General features: G+C 63.3%; 1 protein-coding gene across 3 annotated transcripts; it reads right to left on the bottom strand.

Annotated features, from left to right (window-relative positions):
• Positions 1–194: 194 nt before the first annotated feature.
• Positions 195–15,515, bottom strand: TOP3B (DNA topoisomerase III beta). Of its 3 annotated transcripts, none has more exons than XM_061385578.1 (18): positions 15,442–15,515; positions 12,729–12,931; positions 11,654–11,785; positions 10,781–10,887; positions 9,931–10,005; positions 8,841–9,037; positions 8,551–8,707; positions 7,878–7,991; positions 6,552–6,642; positions 6,142–6,296; positions 5,939–6,044; positions 5,406–5,552; positions 5,159–5,332; positions 4,180–4,308; positions 3,562–3,711; positions 3,189–3,289; positions 2,578–2,779; positions 195–2,246 (listed from the first exon to the last, which is right to left on the bottom strand). In XM_061385578.1, the coding sequence occupies exons 2-18, from the start codon at positions 12,796–12,798 to the stop codon at positions 1,768–1,770; spliced, it is 2,586 nt and encodes an 861-aa protein (XP_061241562.1). In that variant the 5' UTR covers positions 12,799–12,931; positions 15,442–15,515; the 3' UTR covers positions 195–1,767. The 3 variants fall into 3 exon arrangements, with proteins under 3 accessions (XP_061241562.1, XP_061241561.1, XP_061241563.1); XM_061385577.1 differs by having other exon boundaries at positions 12,729–12,883; positions 15,442–15,496; XM_061385579.1 differs by having other exon boundaries at positions 12,729–12,969; positions 15,442–15,460.
• Between the last annotated feature and the right edge of the window lie 1,164 nt (positions 15,516–16,679).

The raw sequence follows: 16,679 nt of genomic DNA, 5'->3' as shown, positions 1-16,679 counted from the left end.
CATCTTCGGGGGGCCGCTTCTCTGCCACCCTAGAAGCCAAGGGAAAAAACTGGGGGCCATGCTACACAGCTTGTGGGATGCTACTTCCCCCACCAGGGATCCACCATGTCCCCAGCCATGGAAGTGGGGAGTCCTAACCACTGGACCGCCATGGAATTCCCTGGAAGTATTTTAACACCGAAAGATAAACAACATTTAGGTCAAAGAAAATGTTTTAATATATAATATGTTCATCTTTATATCAATGCAGTCGTAAAGCATAATATAAACTTTTTTGGAAGAGCCCTCAAAAGCCCCACTGGGGCCCTGCCCACCTGACCTCCAGGTGGGCACACGGCCTGTGTCTGGCCCAGGAACTAAGATTCACTAACAGGAGTCTGGAGAACTAAGAGTTGGTCGGTTTGGAAGGACAGAGACTGGGTAGGGGGTGGATCTAGAAGGCAGTGGGCATCTGGGCAGAGAAGGCAGGGTGGGGCCCTTCTCCTCAGGCCTTCCTAGATCCTGCAGCCCGACCCCGCCTGCAGGTCAGCATGGTGACCCCAGCAAGGCCTGTGGTTAAGTGCTTATGACCTGTGACCTTCAAGTTGTTCCTTAGCTGTCCCATATCCAGTTTCCATATCAGGAAAAAGGGGATCAATAGGTGCCAACCTACCCTCCAGGGCTGTTGTGAGACCCTGCCTCAGTGTTTCCCAAAGTGTACCCAGAACAAGTGTGAACTGAAGTTTGAGGACCGCTGTGTGGGAGAGGGGCTCCTGGGACAGCTGACATCCCACGGGCCCTCCCGGGCGGGCCCCCACGAGACCCCTCAGAGCACTGATGCCCCGAGGCCAGCACCGGGAGGTGGTGGGGAAGCAAGGCATGCCGCCTGGCTGGAGTGTGCCTCCTCCAGTGGGCACTGGGCCAACCCCACGCCCAGGAGCTGACCGGCCCTGTGGCTAGTGTCAGCTCCTCCCGCCCAGTTCCCGCCCACCTCAGCTCCAGCCCCGGCTCTACCCTTGGGAAAGGAGCCTCCCACGTGGACTGGCCCACCCTGCCGGAGTTCCAGCCTCCCGGGCGAACCTACGACCCAGGTAGCAGTCCGTGTCTGGGCACCACAGCTCCAACCTGCCCCGCGTGCAGGCTTGCGGAGGCGTTTCACGGGGGCCCCTCAGGCGGAGGCCTGGCAGGGGGCAAAGTCCCAAGGTGGGCTGTGGTGGGCTGAGGGGGCGCCCTCAGGTTGAGTGGGCACAGGAAGTGGGCAGGTGCCCTGTGTCCTGCAGGTGGTGTGGCCCCTAACCCTGCCGTCTGCTGCCGCCCACCTCTGCCTGAGGGGACACCTGTTTGAGAACTGGAAAGGGAACAGGCCTGGGGGTGCCAGGGTCACATGCGGGCCCCCACACGCAGACCCACGCAGTGGGCAGTGGGTGGAGTGAGGGCCAACACCCAGGGAGGCGTCCCCCTAGCCTAGGACAGCTGGGCGCGGGCGGCAGGAGCATCTTGCTTCCCCGGCGCCCAGGCACCCTGACATGTACACACCGTGCCCCATCTCACACGCGTGCAGCGTGGCGGGTGCCCTGGACTGGGTCTGCTCCTGGTTCTGTGCGCAGTGGCCCCCCTGCAGGACTCAGGGGGCGGGCACTCAGGGGCATGTGCGGGACAGGGGAGAGGCGAGGAGATGGGCACAGCCCTCCGACAGCAGGCGATTGTGAGGAGCCGCTGGCTCTGCAGAAGACACCGCGTTTAATGATCCCCGGGGCCCGGAGGCCGCGGCACGGAGCCTGCTGGCCATCACACGAAGTAGGCGGCCAGGGCTGACATCTTGTCCTTGGGCCGGCGCGGCCCCGGCTTCCCCGCCGGCCTCCGGCCCCGGCCCCGGCCCCGGCCCTGCCTCCGCCCGGGCCCGCGGTGCATGGGGTGGCAGGAGGCTGCGTGCTTCAGCTCCACCAGCTCCTGGAAGACCGGGTCGCAGAAGACGCAGCCCGTGCGCTGCGTGCCGTCGCCCGGCAGCGGGGACTTGGCCTTGTTGAAGTCCACGTCCAGCAGGGCCGCCTCGCAGGCGGCGCACGTCTCGGCGGACACGCGCACGCGGTGGGCGTTCTCGAAGCAGCGGGCCACCACGTTGCACCTGTTGCAGGCCACGCGCCACTTGGGGCCGGACGTGGGGTCGAGCACCAGCACGCCGCTCTCGCACTCCACGCACTGGCCGATGCCCAGCATGCTGAGCGAGTGCTGGCAGCTGGGGTGCGTGCACTCGTTGCAGCCCGTGCCTGTGGGGAGGGCCGCGTGAGGCACACACACTGGCCCCACCCCTGCGGAGCCCCTCCTCTCACCCCGCGCACGCGCCCTGGGCTCTGCTTCTCTAGGGCTTCCTCGACCCTCACGTCTCCCCCGCCCCCATCCCCCCACCCCAGGCGGCCCCCGGTCGGGTCCACCCTCCTTTATCTCGCTTCCTGGGGCCCAGGTGGGGCCACTGGCCACCCTGGAAGCCGCTGGAGGCAGGGACAGGTCTCCCTGAGAAGGGTGGGGACTAGGGGTTCCCCCTTGCGGGTGGGGGGGCCCCTGCCGGAGTCCAGGGTGGCGCGGGCGGGCGGGGCTCACCCTTCTTCATGTCCCGGAAGGGCGGGTGGTTGGAGCAGTAGGGGCACAGCGGGTAGCTCTTGCCCCTGGAGCCCGACGACCACAGGACCAGCTCGAAGTCGTCCAGCGGGCACCGCAGCTCCTTGTAGAGCTTGATGGTGCCGTTCTGGGGCAGCGTGTAGGTCTCGTCGCAGTGCGAGCAGTGCAGGCGGCTCGGCTTGGCCTGGGCAGGGTCGGGGGCAGGGGTCACGGGGTTGCTGGGGCCTCCTGACCCGCCCGCCCACCCTCTGTCTCCCCAGGACACTCGCGGGTGGTGGGCAGTGTGCAGTGCTGCCAGGACCTCTCAGGATCCCTATGACCAAGTCTCAGGGTGCTCACTGCTGCACGCGCACAAAGGCGCTGCTCAGACCCCAGTGTGCGTGCGTTCCCTTGACAGCGAAGAACGCGAGGTCAGGAGAGCGTGGGCGGCACATGGTTCAGGGACCCCACGGCTCACGCCCTGCTGGGTCTGAGGGCAGCGCTGGATGTCTGCTGGAGAAGCTGCCCGGGCCTCGCAGTCACTCCACGTGAAGGCTGCTGGAGCGAGGCCGCGGGGAGGCGAGACTGCCTGGCGTGCACACGCGCCCTCCTACCTGGATGTACTTCATGAACCGGTGGCACTTCCCGCAGCGGGAGAGGGGCTTGCCCGTGGCCGCCAGGGGCGAGAAGGACACCTCCATCAGTTCATCCATGCCTGCAAGCCAGGGGGCAGGAGTCACAGCCCAGCCCCGGCCGCCACCTCCCCACAGCTGGCTTACTGGGCAGGCAGCCCCTGGCGGTAGGTGACGGCACGGCGAGGGCAGCCCCGTTTGTGAGACGAGCCGTGTGCACCGAGGGCTGTCACCACGCTCGCCTTGGGGTCCTGACAGCCCCCTGGAGCCAGGGCCTGGGAGCGGGTCTCCCCGAGGGGGATGACAGCCCTGAGGCGGGTCCCTCGGCTGAGGGGCAGGGAAGGGGCACGCTAACCCGCGATGGAGTCCACGAAGTAGTGGAACTTCCTCTTGAAGACGTCCAGGGTGTGGCCCAGGACTTGGCGGAAGTCGGCTCTGCCCTGCGCGATCAGGTTCAGCTGCTTCTCCACGGCGCTGCGGATGGTGGGCAGCACCAGCTCGGCGTCTGCGGGCGGGCGGGGGCGCTGTGAGCACCTCGCACCGCGCGCAGGAGTAGGGCTCCCACCTGTGATCTCCCCAGGAGCCCTGCGAGGGGGGCCAGGGCACCCAGTCACAGAGTGCTGTCACCGGACGCACTGTCGGGTTGAGCTCCCTGCTGTCTCCCACGGCCCCTGGGGACCTCTCAGGGCAGATACACGGTCCAGCACTAAGGACCCCAGGGCCGGCCAGGAGCCAGTCTGCAGGAATCCAGGCCCCCGCTCTCAGACCCCAACACTTCCAGGAGACCATCAGCCCAGCCGGGGCAGGCCCTGGGATGGAAGGCATGGCCGGGGTGGGCCCTGCAGTGGGGGCGTGGCCTGCAGTGAGTGGGAGGCAGGATTGGGGGCAGACTCGGGGTGGGAGGCGTGGCCGGGCACGGGGCCCTGGGCGTGGCCGGGGCGTGGCCTGGGGTGGGGGCGGGGCCGGGGCGCACCGATCTTGTAGTAGCCATGCACCAGGACGATGCCCAGGTTGGTGGGCTTGAGCCGGCGCCCGCTCTCCACGATCACGTAGTTGCGCTGGCAGATGTTGTTGATGTGCACGGGGATGCTGGCGTCCGTCCCTGGGCACAGCATGGACTCGGCTCTCCCTCTGCCCGCGCTGCGAAGCCGGCTTCTCAGCCCCGCGCCCCAGAGCGGCTCGCAGGCCTGCCCCGGACTGTCCCGCGGACCCGACGCGGAGGCTCCGGGGGGCTCAGAGGTGAAGGAGCTCGGCCGCCCGCCCCTCGCGTCTGATGAATGTGACCTCCCGAGCCTCTCCCCGCCTCGCCCCGCAGCACACGAACAGTTCCAGAAACAGGGCCCTGACCCACGCACACAGAGCTCCGCTGCCAAGTGGGTCTCCAGCACCTGGCAGACCCGCCAGCTACGTGGCCTCGGGGCCCCTCCTGATCGGCCCCAAGGACACGTGTAACTGCGGAATGGCCTGGCTGTCCCACAACCGTCCAGAGCCTATCAGCCTCTAGGGGCCTGGTTCACCAGAGCCAAGCCTCAGGGAAAGGCAGGGCCCCTCCTGGGGCACGGGGCTGGCTCCAGGGGTGTGAGGACTCGAGTCACAGCCCTGGGCCTGGGGTCTGGGCGAGACCCCTCACCCATGCAGCAGTGGCCACACAAGCTCCTGAGGATGCCGCCCCCACGTGGAGCTTCCAGCCCCAGGGAAAGTGCTGTGGGGCCTTGGCCTTCCTGTTGTCCACGGACTTGACCTGAGCTTTATGTCCTCCCTGCGGGCGAGTCAGTGGCCCCCTTGGCCAACGCTCAGCCCTGGAGGTGGAGGTAGCGCCAAGGACACATCTCTAGCCCCAAGGCCAGGTCCGGAGGTGGAGGCCTCAGCCGGGGTCCCCAGCTGCCCTGCGCTGCCCTGCTCGGCGGGCCACAGTGGGCCCTAGGCGGGGTGGGGGCCCGGGCGGGACCCACCGATGCCGTGCTTCTCCATGAGGGTGATGAGCTCAGCCTCGGTCAGGTAGTCCGGCGGGCTCGTCTGCTTCTCCAGCAGCTTGACCTCGGCCACGGCCAGGGTGTCGCCCTTCTGGCAGGTGGGCAGGCTCTCCTCCAGGGGCACGCTCTGCCAGGGCATGATCTCCGTGAAGCCTGCAGAGACACCGGCCTTCAGGACACTCACCACGTATCTGCGGAGGGGGAGCCGCCCACCCGCCGCCCCTACCTGGGGAGATGACGGTCTTGCCCGTGCAGGTGAAGCGCTCGGGCCCGATCCGGAAGGAGACGCTGCTCTGCAGGTACCTGCAGTCGTGGCTGACGGTAGCGATGAAGTGCCGGGTGATGTATTCATACAGCCGCCAAGCCTCGCCCCCTGCCACGGGCGCGGCTGCTCAGCGCCAGGCTCCGGCTCCAGGCAGCCCCGTGCTCCCGCTACGGCACTGGGGCCCCTGCGCCCAGCCCCTGGAGGTGGGGGACTCCAGGCCTCCCCGCGGTGGAGCCCGCCGCCCTACCCCGCCTGGCCTTCTGCCCCAGGGCCTCCTGAGGCAGCGCCTGCCCCCGTCACACCCCCACCACCACCGCACTCCTGTCACGGCCCGGCGATGGAGCACAGCTTTCAGATGGCCCCACGCTGCCATGGGGCCTGACCCTGCAGAGATCGGGTCACCAGCGCGCCTCACCCTGCTCTCTTGTGAAGCTCGATGCACGTGTGCGTGCGTGTGTGCCAGGGGGTGTGACCATCTGGGGGTGCCCCCATACCTAACTCGGCCTCCGTGGCAGACTTCATGGGGGTGATGGGGGGATGGTCACCAGCGTCGTGGCCTTTCCGTGGGCGGTTGATACCTTCTGCTAAGAGCCGCTTCACCTGTGGGGGCAGCCGGGATGGAGCAGGGTGTCAGCCCAGCATGGCCCCCAGCCCTTGCAGGGAGCACGGCTGCCCGCCCTGGCCTAGCATGGCTCACCGTGTCAGCCCAGTAGGGGTGGTTGGCCTGCTGCCGCAGAGGCCCCTTCAGGTCGAAGCTCTCGGGGTAGTGGGTGGTCTCGGTGCGCGGGTAGCTGATGTAGCCCTGCGTGTAGAGCCGCTCGGCGGTCTGCATGGCGTGCTGCGGGCCCATTCCTGTCAGAGACGCAGGCTCAGCGCCCAGACACCGGGTGCCCCAGGCTAGACTTTCAGGCTCCTGGGAGGCTGGTGCCCTCGTCCGCAGGCCCAGCCCAAGGCTGAGCTTTCCCAGCAGGGAGGGCGCGGATGACCAGCATGGCCCTCGAGACACGGCCGGCCCCTTGCCTGCTGGCAACCATCCCTTCCTACCCGCCAGGCAGCCTGTGCTTCCAAGTCATGAGACCCTGAGAGAGGAGCAGTACCCGCACTCACCCAGGGCTGAGCTGGCCACACGCAGCATCTCCACGGTGTTCAGGGCCAGCGGCCGCTGCTTGGCCTTCTCCTTCCTGCTTGTGGCCTCCACCTGGGGACGGGCGGGGTCAGGGCAGGGCGGGCAAGTGCCGGGGCAGGTGCAAAAGGAGTCACTGAGGGTGTGACTCTCATTCGTCCTCTGGGCTTCTCTAACTCCCTTTACAGCGGCCTCTCGACTCGAATGAACGGTTGTTCAGGCCCAAGAAAGGAAAACAAACAGGAATTCTAGAGACTATTTTTCAGGAGAGAAACCCTGGAGGAGGGGAGGAGTCAGGAGAAGGGGCTGCACGTTGGCGGCCCGACGGGAGCCAGCATCTCCGTCTGTGGGGAAGGCGGGGGTCCTGGGGTGAGGGCCCATCGCAGGGGCAGCTGCTGCTCCTCATGGTGCCCGCAAGTGTAGCTACACCTTCTGCTTGGTCAGGAAAAGCGAAGTCGGAACTTTTTCTATGAAATCTCCTAACTTTTAACTGTGGGTCACCAGGAGGAACTTCAGTGAACAGCTCCCACTTGCGGAAAAGCAAGGTGAGCAATCAGCTCAGCCTCTGGGCTGAACGGCTGTTGAAGAGATGACCATCCTGCCTACGGCAGAAGCGATCCAGGCTTCTCAGCCGCCACGCTCACCCCTGCCAACCCCATGTGAACCTAGCAAGGGCCACACCCCGAGCTCTGGACAGACAGACGCAGCAGTGGAGGCTGCGATCACAATGGGGAGGCCCAGACGTGGTTGCCGTCACGGGCGTAAGTGCAGGGCAGCTTTAAAAGCAGCTCCGGTGCCTGAATCGACTGCACTGGGCAAGAAGGACCCAGGAAGGCATGACTGCAGGCACGAGCCACCACGGCCTCGGACCCGCCAGTCCCGCGTGGCCAGCCCCCCGCCACATGGCATCAACCTCTTCCTACCAGCCACGCGGCCATACTTGCAACTCCTGAGACCCGAGTGAGAAGCGTGGCAGGTGAGGCCAGGAGAGCCGACGGCCCGGAGCGGCCATGTTGGCTGTGGGCCCTGGGCGGGCTCTAGACGGGCACAGAGGCCTCTGGCTGGATATGCCACCGAGGGCAGACATCGGGGTGGAAGCCCCTGAGTAAGCGGGCGCCCGCAGGGCACGTTCACGGGTCAGGCCAAGCAGCTGTGTGGCGGCCACGGCCTGGGGGGCCAGGGCAGGACCGTGGTGGGGGGCGTGCGTGGGAGCAACCAGCCTTCTCTCTAAAAGGTGTCTGTGTTCCAGAGAGACAGAGGGAACCCTGCGCCCTGGTCAGCAGAGGCCTCCGTGGCTCCCAGCAGCCCACCTGGGCCTCCTTCTCGAGCTTGGTCATGTTGAGGAACATCTGTGCGATCTCCCGGTCGAACACGCGCACACGGTCCCAGTCCAGGAGGAGGGAGCGGTCCTTGTCAACATCCACCTGCAGGAGGGGGACAGGAGCAGAGGCAGCGTGAGCCACCACCCGCGGGGCGGTCCCCACCCGGGCCTGGCTGGAAGGGCTCATGGCCAGAGCTGTGCGGGGGCGCAGCCCAGCCCTCCCTGAGCACAGGCTGCTCTGGCAGAAGCCTCCTGCTGAGACGAGGGAGGCAGTCTCAGGACAGGAGCCCAGTGCCAAGGCTGACGTCCACAGGGGCGTGGCAGCCCCACCCCCTCAGGGGACCCCAGGCCCACGTGGACTGCAGCGGCCCCGTGTCATACTCAGACCTTACGAGATCCTTCCGTCTATCTTACTAGGAAAACGTGTTCCAAGGCTTTTTAGGAGCTGGAAGGCCAGTGACCCATGGCCCTCAGTCCAGTCCCTGGACCCGACTGCCCCAGCCGCGACCTGACCCTGTGTTAGACAGCCCTCTCCTGGGCCCACAGCGCGACAGCGGCCCACATCCGTGCCCTGGGCCTGGGGACCACGATGACAGTGGAGGTGCTCAGATGCTACACCCAAGCCCAGCAAGTCCCAGTGTGAACGGGAAAAGGCCGCGGACCTTGGCCTGTAGCACCCAGTAGGTCTCTGGCTTGAAGGACTGGATCTTGTCGTGCCTCTCCACGCAGAACCCCAGCGTGGGCGTCTGGCACGGCCCGAAGGAGATGAGCGAGCTGTCCAGGTTGCCGTATTTCCCCTGGAAGTATTTAGTCTGGAACCTGTGAAGGGGGTCAGGGAAACGAAGACACTTTGGTCAGGCACCCACTCGCGCTTCGGCAAGACAACTGTCTCAGGGACTGAGACGGCGGACGGTCTCCCGTCTCTGGTCGGGCCTGGGGGGGCAGGGGGCACCTCGTGAAGGCGCAGCCGATGCGGAGGTCCAGCTCCTGCCGCGCGTCCACCGAGAGCGCCTCGTTGTGGTCGGGCTCACCCAGGCGGGCCATGGCAGCACAGATGTCTGTGTCCGTGATGGAGCTGAAGCGCGCCCGGAACACTGTCTGCTCGCCGCTGCGGGCCTGGGTCATGACGGGCAGCACCGCGTCCAGCACCTGGGGGGCCCGGCGGTGACGCCCACGGCTAGCCCAGGCACCCGCCCACACGCTCCCACCGGCCGGCCACCTCCCTGCCTTCTGCAGCCTTGGTGTCCGCAGGCCTCCGGCCACCGCGCTCCCTTGCCCTCCGTGCTCACACCCTCTCCTCACAGCGGCTTCCACCCTCCATCAGGAGGTGCTACTGCCCAGGATGCAAGAGATCCCGGCCGCTATGCCCACCTTCTCAAGGGGAGCATGGGGAGGGGGGCGGCATCTGGGAGACCCTCCAGCAATAGGAGGAAAGAGAGACGGGAGAGAGAGCAAGGCAGCAGGCGGGTAGCAGCAGCAGCTCCAGGTCACAGCCCGGCGGGCCTAGGGTCCCGGAGCCCAGACTTGCTCAGAGTCTGCGGACCACGCAGCTTCCTCACAGGGGACGACAGTGTCCACCCCACACGGAGGGCCCAGGGGAGGCGCAGGGGCAGGGCCAGGAGAGGGCCCCGAGCACCAGCGGGGTCACAGCCCGAGGGGCTACTGCAGAGGGAGGCCTGGAAGTGGCACCCGCCCTGGGGGTGGCAGACGTGGGGCGGGCATCATGGTGGAGCACAGAGCTGGCAGGGGTGGGGAGAGGGGCGAAGGGTTACGACAGGGCACTCAGCCGCCAAGGCAGAAGTCCCGGCACAGGCCCGGGCCCGACGCTCAGAACCCACGCTCCCCTCCGGGCAGCCCTCGGCCGGGGAAATCCTGCCCCAGCACTTCCTCACAAGCTGCCCGCCGGCGATGGGACGCTCCTGCCCCAGGCAGAGCCCCTGTACCATCAGCATCCACGGGATCTCCAGAGCTGGGGCCCTGGCCCCCACTGCGGCAGCCCGCGGGGTGCAGGCCGGCCGGCTGCGCGGGCCCCAGCCCCTCACCTCGAAGCAGATGTTCTCGCCCTCCTTGTCGCAGTCCAGCCACAGCACGATGCAGTCGCAGCCCCTGCCCTCCACCTGTACAGAGACACGGGGTGTGCACTGCCCGGCCCACCCGTCGCTGCCTGGCACAGAGTGTGCAGCCCCAAGCCCCCCAGACTGCCCTCAAGAGGCCTGGAGCCCAGGGCAGTAGTCACCAAGTGGAGTGACTGGCCGGCTTGGCCTCTCAGCAAAGAGTGTAGTTCAGAACTGCTAGTTTTTAGACCAAAAAACACAATAAACGCCATGAGATCTTAATCCCCAAAATTGAATCAAAAAAAAAAAAAAAAAAATACTGAACTGGAATGACTAAACATTAAGGCCGTTGTCTTAGATGGTGAGATTACAGAGACATTTGTTTCTTCCTCCTTACTCGTCTTTTCTAACTTTTATCATGGTTTTGAGTTATTTTTATCATTCTTCATTTCTTAGTTTCCTCTTTTTATTTTTGCTCCTGGCTGCACTGGGGCCTCGCTGCTGTGCGTGGCTTTCTCTTGTTGTGGCGAGGGGGCCGCTGTCTCGTCACGGCGTGGTACGAAGCCCCGGCTCTGGAGCGCTGGCACAGCACTCAGGGCACTTGGGCTCAGTTATACCGCAGCACGTGGGGTCCTCCCGGACCAGGGATCGAACCCGCGTCCCCCGCACTGGCAGGCGGATTCTCAACCCCGGACTCCCAGGGAAGTCCCTGTGTTTACTTCTGCTTTAGAATCCGCCACCACCAAACCATTTTAAAAGCAGGAGGCTGGTCTGGGGGCTGGGTGACCGGGGTGCCCGGGCCGTGACGGGAGGCGGGGCCCGGGAGCCGCAGACGCACCTGCAGGAACTTCACCATGTTCAGCTTGGGGTTGGCCTCCTTCTTCTCCGTCGGGGCCTGGCTGAACAGCTCGGCGGGGTCCACCTTATCCCACTTGTTGTACTTTCCTGCGGCACAGCGGGACGTCAGGTCACACGTCACACCTACAGGGCCCGCGACGCCTGGATGGGGAGGCTCGGAGCAGGGCCTCCCTCGCTCAGGAGCTGGCCAGCTCTGGGCAGGCCGGCGGCGGGGGCGCCGCTCCTGGCGGGCTGACCGCGCAGGTAAGAGTCACGCCGCTCATCCCGTCTCCTCCTCCGGCCACTGTCTGCACCCTCTCCCCGCCCAGCGCTTGGCCGGCCCTGACAAGTGCTCAGCGGATCCCGGGGGACCTCAGTGTCCTCAGGCCCCTTGTCCCGTGCACTGCCCCCCGCTTCTCTACTTGAGGCTCGGGGTGCAGGAGGCCTGGACGATCCTGGAAGGCGACGGCTCTGTCCTCAGCCCCTCCACAGTGAGGACTAGACAAGCAGCGAGGCCCAGAATCCCAGTCGGACCCACAGCAACCGCGGCCCTGGAGCCAGCCCACGGGTCACCGGCGCTGGACTTCCGATGCCAACCGCCAAGTGACCGAAGACAATGGGCACCCCTGGCAGGCGGCGGCCTGTGCCAGAACACCCGCACGGGCCAGGCTCCCGCTCAGATGCGGGCCACCGCCTCCACGAGGGCCACTGCTGGGGCAGGGACTGCAGGGCAGCCCCCCACAGCCTGCTGGCCTCGGACTCACCGGTTCTGGACAAACCTCTCTGCCCCCAGCCCACCCTGGGCTTCCTCCGGCCGCGGCGGCGCGGGGCGGGGCTCCTCGGTGGAATGGGCGTGGGCGGGGGCGGCACTCACCCAGGAAGTCCAGCGTCATCACGTGGCCGCAGACGGACGTCATCTTGAAGCGGGCCGGCTGCCCCTCGAAGGCCCCGCTGTACTCGTGCACCGAGCAGGTCCCGTTCAGCCCTTTGCGCGAGGACATGCTGCCTGCGGAGGGGCACAGGCAGGCCAGGCCTGACGCAGCTTCCCCGAGGCCGGGCCGCCCCACAGTGCTCGGAGACCGCTCGAGGGCTGTTCTCCACACTTCTGTGTTCACTCTGGAATTTGAGTCCTGCCTCTTTCAGACCCTCCCCAGAAATGCCCCAGACACTCCCTGACTGTCGACCCCAGGGTGACCTCCTGACTCCCACGGAGGGTCCCTGGTCTCTCTCGGCCTCTGGGGACCAGGCACGTCTGAGCCTCCCCTCCCCTCCAGACCACAACTTCTCGGCCTGCTGCTCCGGGGTCTCCTCTTCCCTTAGCCGCTGGACCAACAGGAGATCAAGGCAGACACCTGCCATCTCTGGGTCTGCAGCACCCGAGTGCCCAGGGCCAGGCTGGGGCGAGGGCAGGCGTTATCGCTTCCCGGTGCCCTGAGGCTACAGCTCAGCCTCGTGGCACTCTCGAGTAGCATGAGGGGCGTGCGTGTGGCTGGGTGTCCGTGGGGCAGTGGTGCTGACGCCCAGGCATGGCCTTGGCAGACCAGGCTGGGGCCGGGGGCCTCCCAGTGGGCTTCCTGCCCAAGTCAGCAGGGCTGGCTTCTGCCGTTAGAGCAGCCACGCTGCCTGCTCGTTGCTCCCGCAGCGGCCTGCCTGCCGCGGGCCCGAACGTGCCGCCATGCTGCCTGCTCGTTGCTCCTGCAGCGGCCTGCGTGCCGCAGGCCCCGAGTCATGTCTGGGGGAGACCCGGCTCACACTGAGTGCGGAGGAAACTGCACCCCACACGGACCAAGTGACTCAGGAGCTGAGGGCTCCATCCATGCCCGCTGTTCCCGAACAGACTCGACTCCAGGGGCCTGGGGCCGCTTCGCAAGAAGGCAGGCCCGACCGGGGAGGCAGGAAGGCTCACGCTCCCAGACCAAAGCCGTCGGACGCCGGAGAGGCCCTCCCACCTCGAGAGAGGATCCTGGCGATGGACTGGGCCAAGGACGGCTTCTCGGCCACCATGAGCACGGTCTTCATCTTGCCTCGGGCTGCCAGCGCCCCGCCTCACTCCGCTCTCGGGAAACGGCTCAGACACCTCGTGGGAGCAGCGTCACCCCAACTCCTGAAAGACAGGTGAACCACAGCGAGGCTTCCGGCACAACCTGCCACTCTGAGCGGTCGAACACACCGGAGGTGAGAAAGAGGAGCCTGGGGAGACCTGAGGGCGTCTCAGACAACCGCCTGGAGCAACCGAACCGGCCGGCGAGGGTTTCCTGTCAGAGAAGCTGAGGTGGCCCCACGACCCCAGGCTGATTTTGACCCCAAATTTGCACTAGGAAGCCTGAGGCGAGCGGAGGGGGGCTTTGGGCCTGACCCCCTCCAGTGGAGCTGTCTCTTACCCCCGGGGCCAGGAGTGGCATCTCCACCTTGGCTGAGCTTCAGGGTGCCCTGAGCGGCTTAGCCAGGGGATACAGCCCCCAGCAGCGCTCACCTGGCCCTTCCCAACAGGCTCTGACCGACCTCCCCGCCTGCCCTGCCCCACATCTGCAAGCCGGGCGTGAGCCAGTTAACTGGAACGCTGCGGTCTAAAGCAGGAACTACACAGCCCCGAGGATTTCCCACCTTGGTGACTGACTGAAACATCTAGGCAGTCAGGAAAGGAGCCTTTCTAAGCTCCTCCTCTGTAGGCGGTGCTATGGCTGTAAACACCACTTCGTTGAATCTTTAATGAGCAATTCTACAAGGCCTTCCCTGGTGGCTCAGCCGGTAAAGAATCCGCCCACAATGCGGGAGACCTAAGTTCGATCCCTGGGTTGGGAAGATCCCCTGGAGAAGGAAAAGGCTACCCACTCCAGTATTCTGGCCTGGAGAATTCCATAGACTGTCTAGTCCAGGGGGTCTCAAAGAGTCGGACACGACAGAGCGACTTTCGCTTTTCACTTTCACTGTCACTACGAGGCCTTCACTGGAATTCTTTAAACTGTGAGCAGACTGAGGCTGCACTCGTCTCACATGCGAGTAAAGTCATGCTCAAGATTCTCCAGGCCAGGCTTCAGCAATACGTGAACTGTGAACTTCCAGATGTTCAAGCTGGTTTTAGGAAAGGCAGAAGAACCAGAGATCAAATTGCCAACATCCACTGGATCACTGAGAAAGCAAGAGAGTTCCAGAAAAACATCTACTTCTGCTTTATTGACTATGCCAAAGCCTTTGACTATGTGGCTCACAATAAACCGGAAAATTCTGAATGACATGGGAATACCAGACCACCTGACCTGCCTCTTGAGAAACCTGTATGCAGGTCAGGAAGCAACAGTTTGAACTGGACATGGAACAACAGATTGGTTCCAAATAGGAAAAGGAGTACGTCAAGGCTGTATATTGTCACCCTGCTTATTTAACTTATATGCAGAGTCCATCAAGAGAAACACCGGGCTGGAAGAAGCACAAGCTGAAATCAAGATTGCTGGGAGAAATATCAATAACCTCAGATATGCAGATACCACCACCTTTATGGCAGAAAGTGAAGAACTGAAGAGCCTCTTGATGAAAGTGAAAGAGAAGAGTGAAAAAGTTGGCTTAAAACTCAACATTCAGAAAACTAAGATCATGGCATCCGGTCCCATCACTTCATGGCAAATAGATGGGGAAACAGTGGAAACACTGGCTGACTTTATTTTTTGGGGCTCCAAAATCACTGCAGATGGTGATTACAGCCATGAAATTAAAAGACGCTTACTCCTTGGAAGGAAAGTTATGACTAACCTAGACAGCATATAAAAAGCAGAGACGTTACTTTGCCAACAAAGGTCCGTCTCATCAAGGCTATGGTTTTTCCAGTAGTCATGTATGGATGTGAGAATTGGGACTATAAAGAAAGCTGACCACCAAAGAATTGATGCTTTTGAACTGTGGTGTTGAAGAAGACTCTTGAAAGTCCCTTAGACTGCAAGGAGATCCAACCAGTCCATCCTAAAGGGGATCAGTCCTGAGTGTTCACTGGAAGGACTGATGCTGAAGCTGAAACTCCAATACTTTGGCCACCTGATGCAAAGAGCTGACTCACTGGAAAAGACCCTGATGCTGGCAAAGACTGAAGGCAGGAGGAGAAGGGGACGACAAAGGAGGAGATGGTTGGATGGCATCAAGGGTCGCAAAGTCGGACACGACTGAGCGACTGAACTGAACTGATCTGAACTGAGACTGAGGTTCAGAACAGCTGAGACGAGTGTCAGACCTTTGCCAAGGCTCTCAGGACCCCCCGGCTCACTGACCACCAAGCCCACGCTGGGCTGACTCCTCACGTTCCCTTCTGAGCGTCAGCGAAGCCAGACGAGGCTGCAGGGAGAAAGCAGCGCTCAAGATTCCAGCGAATCTGCTCAGCCAAGTGCCTTTCGCCGCCCCCGCCCTCTCGAACACCCCAGGCGCCCTCCGGACGGGACCAGGCCAGGCCGGGCCGGGCTGGGCCGCGGGCGGAGCCTGGACCCCAGCCCCGCCCGACGCCGCCTCAGTCCCCACCCGCGACGCAGACCCTTCTCGGTGCAGAGGGGCCTCGGCCGCAGCGTCCGCTCCCTCCGGACACTCCCCTAACCCGCCCGCCCGGGAGGAGGCACCGAGACTGCCGAGCCGGCCCGGGACCGACGCCCAGCCGCGGGGCTGGACCCGCGCCCCGCCGCTCACCTGCGTTCCGCCTCCCGCTCCTGGAGGCTCGCCGCCATGTGCTTCCGGGTCCGTCCGCGGACAGCGTGTTCCACTCCTCTGCCCTCCGGCGCCTCACGCCCGCACTTGTGGGTTCCGAGGCTCGAGAGTTCCGGGGCGGATCCTCCAGTCGGCCCTAGCACGTGGGGTCACATGGTTTCCCCCCCAAACCTTCCATCTCACTCTTCCCCCGCCGCGGGGAGGCAATAATGACAATTACCTACAAAGAGGAAAACTGGATGATAAGCATGAAGACGTATCTACGGTTAATAAACTAAAAACTACCGATGTGTGTATCGCAGGCTTCTTTGAATGCTATAAACGTTGTGGAATGCGTGGATGAGCTAATGTAAAACCTATCTGGAAAATAGATTGGAAAATAAAAATAACCTTTTGTGTCAGAGTAATGGGTTTATAGGAGATTTAAAATCATTTCCGTGGCTTTATTTTAATATCTTTCTTTAAGGAGAATGTTTAAATTTTATTTATTTCTGGTTGTGCTGTCTTTGCTGTGCAGGGGCTTCTCCAGTTGCTGGGGGAGGGGGTGCTCCTCTTCACTGCCTTGCGCAGGCTGCTCGTTGCAGCAGCTGTGGTGCACCCGCTTTAGTTGCCCTGAAGGAGGAAACAGAACAGGCTCTGTCTTGAAAGCAGGACTCCATCTTGGGCCAGACTGTGGACTTTCTGTATGCCCAGTATCTATGGAAACGACAGACCAACTGGGAAACCAGGCCCCCCGAAGGAAGAGCCCCAGAGCTCTCCATGCCTAAAAGAATACCCTAATTATCTGTGTAATGGAATAGAGTCATACATTCTATTCTGCTTATTGGGGTATGGCCCCAGGCCCATTGATAATTGTCCACTGTTAACTACCTAGGCTTAAGGCACATGCTGCTGCTGCTGCTAAGTCGCTTCAGTCGTGTCCGACTCTGTGCGACCCCGTAGACGGCAGCCCACCAGGCTCCCCCGTCCCTGGGATTCTCCAGGCAAGAGCACTGGAATGGGTTGCCATTTCCTTCTCCATAAGGCGCATGATCACGGGTTAACCTTGACTGTATCTTTCTTTTTCCTTTGTTCAGACTAGTTTCAGGGAACCTTATACACTTAGGGTATATAAGGTTTTCACAAAAACTGGTCGGGGTCCTTGGCTAAGAGGAGAGTCTGCCTTGGGCCCGCCGGTGTAATAAACTGCACTCCACTATTTGCATTGTCCTTCTGAGTGA

Source organism: Bos javanicus, chromosome 17 (assembly GCF_032452875.1).
Source record: "Bos javanicus breed banteng chromosome 17, ARS-OSU_banteng_1.0, whole genome shotgun sequence".
Classification (NCBI taxonomy): Eukaryota; Metazoa; Chordata; class Mammalia; order Artiodactyla; family Bovidae; genus Bos; species Bos javanicus.
The sequence above is the reverse complement of the archived record's forward strand: the minus strand, read 5'-3'. Positions and strand labels throughout refer to the sequence as shown.